Raw genomic sequence first — 4430 nt, 5'->3', positions numbered from 1 at the left:
AATACCTTTTCAAAGGCATGCTTTTCCATTCTGACTTAGAAGAACATGATTTGTTCCTTTATTTTCTCATGTCAGATGAGGATAGCCCTGCCCTTCACCCTCACACAGATGTTGAAGGATAAAATTTATGCAAAATAATTTTGTTTATTGGTGTGGGCTATTTTTGTAATTTTTCTGCTTTAGGATCTAAATAATGTTTTGTGCATAATAATTCTAAATAAATATTGACTTCTTAGGTCCAAATATAGCTCCAAAGAATAAATACCATATAAGCCATTATCTATTACTATATTACAGATCAAATAACCCTTTCTTGGTGTTCTAAAAACAATATGCTTTAGACAGGTAACTATAATTCTACCATTTTCTTCATTTGCACTTGTTAACATTGCATTTAAAGAGGAAATGTGGCACAATAGAGATAGCATGCAAAATCCCCCAAAGTACTTGTTCAAATTCCCAAAATACTTTTTATAATATTTATAATCTTTATGAAGGTTAAAGGACTTGTTTGTGCTTCAGACGCCACAGATGCAAAATTGGAACTGAATATTGCCCATTGTTTGTTAAGATGCAAAGGCACTGTACCTGTTACATATTATGCACAAAATAATTTATTGTTACTTTATTAATATCACCAAAGTATTCTAATCAATACATTGAGGTTAGGAATTACTTCATAATTTAGCATTAATTGTAAATTTGCTGAAATGTTGAAATGAACAACACCCTCTAATACTTGGTGGGCATTAAGTAAATTACGGTTAAAAAAAGGTAAGCTTTCAGATAGGAGGGGATTTTACTTAGTCCTTGAGCCAGCCCAAAATGTCCTTATACAGAGGGTGGTTCTTCTTACACATAGCCCCAAATAATTAAATATATTTCATTAGTATCAAGAACTAGTTTAATGCTCTAAATAATGACAAAATGAAGTAGGAAACTCAAATGCCTTCAAAGACAAACAAAAAATGCCAATGTCAGATTGTGGTTAGGTCAAGCCTCACTTCTTACTTCAAACTCAATTTTTAAAATTACATTTCTGACATAAAACAATCAACCAACCTACCAACAAGCAAATAAACATCTGTGGGACAGAGCCAGCCTGTGGGACTGTGGGGGTTGAGGGGCTGTGGCCTGTGAGGCTGCAGTCTGTGGGGCTGTGATCTGTGGGAAGGATGGCCTACGCAGGTCTTGGCCCCAACCAGCACCGAGACCATGGTGTGCTGCCTGGGAGAGAGCAGACCCTTTGTTAAGCCCTCCTGGAATGTTTTCCCATGATAGGTATTGGTCCAATGGGTGAGCTTTCTGGGTTGCACAATAGGAGAGGAAGCCATTTGCCTCCCAAGGGCATCTGTGAGTATCTGCAAATAGGAGTGTTTCGGGAATTATGGTTCTGGACCTCATATTGAAGCCTGATGTTATTCTCGTCCAGGGTGCCGGCCAAAACTTTTTAAAAAAATCTCCCATTCCACCAGTAAAAATATTTGAGCCATTTTCCCATTAAGTGGTGATGACACAGCTGCCATGCTGAGCATGCACAAACTTGATTTCACTTATAGCTTTCTTTTCACGTATGCGCAGGCTAGTGTACATGATAAAAATCTGCTATGTCTGACTAAAGTCTAAAAAAGGCCATTCAATAAGTATATAATAAAAATCATCCTATATAACTAAAAGCCTAATATGCTAAGTGTCCGGTTGGCCTTTCAAACAATCAAAGCATAATATGCTAATGATATGCTAAGTATGCTCAACTGCTTGCTATAATGTGCACTGACCACCAGGGAGCAGACAGTCGACCAGTCACTATGACATTCACTGACCACCAGGGGGCAGATGCTCCGACCAGTAGGTTAATTTGCTGCTGGGGTCTTACTGATCAGGACTGAGTGAGACTGGTCGGACACGCCCTGGAGCCCCGCCAGCCTCCGGCGTCCCTCCCCAACCCCAATCGTGCACTGGTGGGGTCCCTCGGCCTGGCCTGTGCCTTCTCGCAATCTGGGACTCCTCAGGGGATGTTGGAGATCTGGTTTTGGCCCGATCTCCACAGGCCGGGCCGAGGGACCCCACTGGTGCACGAATTCGTGCACTGGGCCTCTAGTAGTTTATAATAAATAATCAGTAGCAGAGTTGTGTGTGTGTGTGTGTGTGTGTGTGTGTGTGTGTGTGTGTGTGTGTGTGTTTGGCATGACATAAAATAATGGTGGGCTTAGAACCACTGATTTCCTAGATTCAAATATACACAGTAAATATTAGTAATGCTTTTCCTATAAATATGTAGTGGAAGTTCTAATATTTTCTCTCTTAGCTCAAAGGGTAACCTTGTGCTCCCTTGAAGGGATACTACATGGTGCTCACAGCCTCAGTTTTGGGACTCCTGCTGAGGGGCTGACTCAGTCTAACCTAATTCACAAAGCTGACTAAAACAATGACCTTCGAGTTTATATACAAGAAAAGATAATTGGTGGGGTCTGAATCCTTCTTTGTGGGCAGCCTGTTTCCTTCTCTCAAGGGAAAATCAGCTCTCAAGTTCAGTGCTTGCTGACCCTTTTTTCACCTGAATAGCTTCTTATTTTCTGAGCCCCTATCTTTCATCAGCTCTTCTGGAGCCTCCGCTGTGCCTACATGTTAGGGTTCCTGTTTTGTGGGGTCTAGTACCCTGGAACATCACTCTCACAAGGTGAGGTGGTATGGGGAATGCACCTAGGTTTGGAGTGGGCCTGACTTTGGTCCCATCCTGAGTCTGGCCTCCTAGACTGCCCACAATGGCTCACCTGTGAGCAAGTACAGAGTGGGACCCTTCTACAGTGGCTTGTCTTTGTTATTACTTGTTCATTCTACTGTCTCATGCTCACCACAGGTTCTCACAGGGCATCTCCTAGAGCAGTGGTCGGCAAACTCATTAGTCAACAGAGCCAAATATCAACAGTACAACAATTGAAATTTCTTTTGAGAGCCAAATTTTTTAAACTTAAACTTCTTCTAATGCCACTTCTTCAAAATAGACTCGTCCAGGCCGTGGAAGAGCCACACTCAAGGGGCCAAAGATCTGCATGTGGCTCACAAGCCGCAGTTTGCCGACCACGGTCCTAGAGGTATCATAGAGTGTGGGGCTGGCAGCCCTGTTCCAGGAGCAGCAGGTGGTCGGGGGCTGGCTAGCCCAGGAAGAAGTTCCTGTAGTGGGGCCATTCCTCTACCAAGGCCACATCCAGCCCCCGATTTGCTTGTGAGAATGCTTTGGTGTAGTTGGCATCCCTGCCTGTGACCATACCTGCGGGGCTTACCCGCTTTACATGGTAATCACTCACTACCAGGGACTTTAGCCAAGATCCCTGCCTAGCTTCAGTACCCCAGACTAGGGGAGATTGACAGTTATTTCTACTCAGCACCTCTGGGCTGGAGGCTCAGCCATACAGAAAGCCAGTCTCATGGGCCCTTAGAGCTCAGAGTGAGATCTGCTGTCGAGGATCCACATTGTGACAGAAGGAGAGGTGAGCACTGGTGTGTGGTGCCACAATGCTATGGAGCTATTTATTGTTGTTACTTCCTTGTGGTATTTTGCCATTTCTTTAGGGGTGGGCACTTTCCTTCTGTTTACTAAATTGTCCCTAGTTTAAAAAAATAGTGTTATATTTTAAATCAGATATATTTGCCCCTGATTGCTAAATGACTTGGTTTGGAACTCTGAAAGATCACTTTGGTCAGCTCATGTGCTAAATGAGAGGGGCTGCAGGGTCACTTATTTGTTGCCTCAGTGAATTCTTCAACAAATCCCAGGTTTCACAAAAATCCCATTGTTTTAGGCTACAGAAAAAGGAATAAAAAAGCTAAAGGCAAGCACATATTCCTTGAGATGTGCCCCAAAGGCTGACTTCCTTTGGCGAGTGCGGTGACCTCTGGTGAGCCTGTGCTATGGGCTCTGGATTTACTCCCATCCAGCCCTAATGCAGGCAAAGCCTAGTTAGGAGGCCAAAGCAGAGAAGGACCTTTATCAGAGCATGTGCAAAACCCTGTTTTAGTCCCTTAAAACAAGTCTGCAACAGAGTGTCTTACATTTTCTGGTGTTTTTTTTTTTTTTTTTTTTTTCAGACCTGAAGGAATTTCTTACCTCATACTCGACTAGACTAAGCACACAGTGCTTGCTAGTTTTTCTTAGCCTCCTGCCCTGCTTCCTCCTGAAATGCATCATCAGTGAAGGAGAGATTGCTGCCTGGCCTGAAAAGGCCTGATTCGAAATAAACACCGGCAGGACCTCAGTGTCCCTGGATCTGTTGGGACAGCATGTCTTGTGCATCCTCTTTAGTTTTCTGTGTTGTAAGTAATATATTTGCTTGATTTTGTATAAACCGAAGTATTACATAAATATTTTTATTAATAAACATTATCATGAAAGAGCCTTTTTTGCTTCCCTAAGCCTTATTTCTAGGTAC

The 4430-nt window shown here is 42.9% G+C and overlaps 1 protein-coding gene across 1 annotated transcript in view; it reads left to right on the top strand.

Moving 5' to 3' along the window:
- Positions 1-4229, top strand: part of LOC307104091 (cryptic protein-like) — a gene marked incomplete at both ends in the record, with an annotated part of 11147 nt that extends 6918 nt beyond the window's left edge. The window contains one exon of the mRNA XM_079778727.1: positions 4090-4229. Within this exon, the coding sequence (XP_079634853.1) occupies positions 4090-4229 (140 nt within the window). The remainder of the gene's footprint in view (positions 1-4089) is intronic.
- Between the last annotated feature and the right edge of the window lie 201 nt (positions 4230-4430).

Source organism: Cnephaeus nilssonii, assembly GCF_951640355.1.
Source record: "Cnephaeus nilssonii genome assembly, chromosome: 8".
Taxonomy (NCBI): Eukaryota; Metazoa; Chordata; class Mammalia; order Chiroptera; family Vespertilionidae; genus Cnephaeus; species Cnephaeus nilssonii.
The sequence above is the reverse complement of the archived record's forward strand: the minus strand, read 5'-3'. Positions and strand labels throughout refer to the sequence as shown.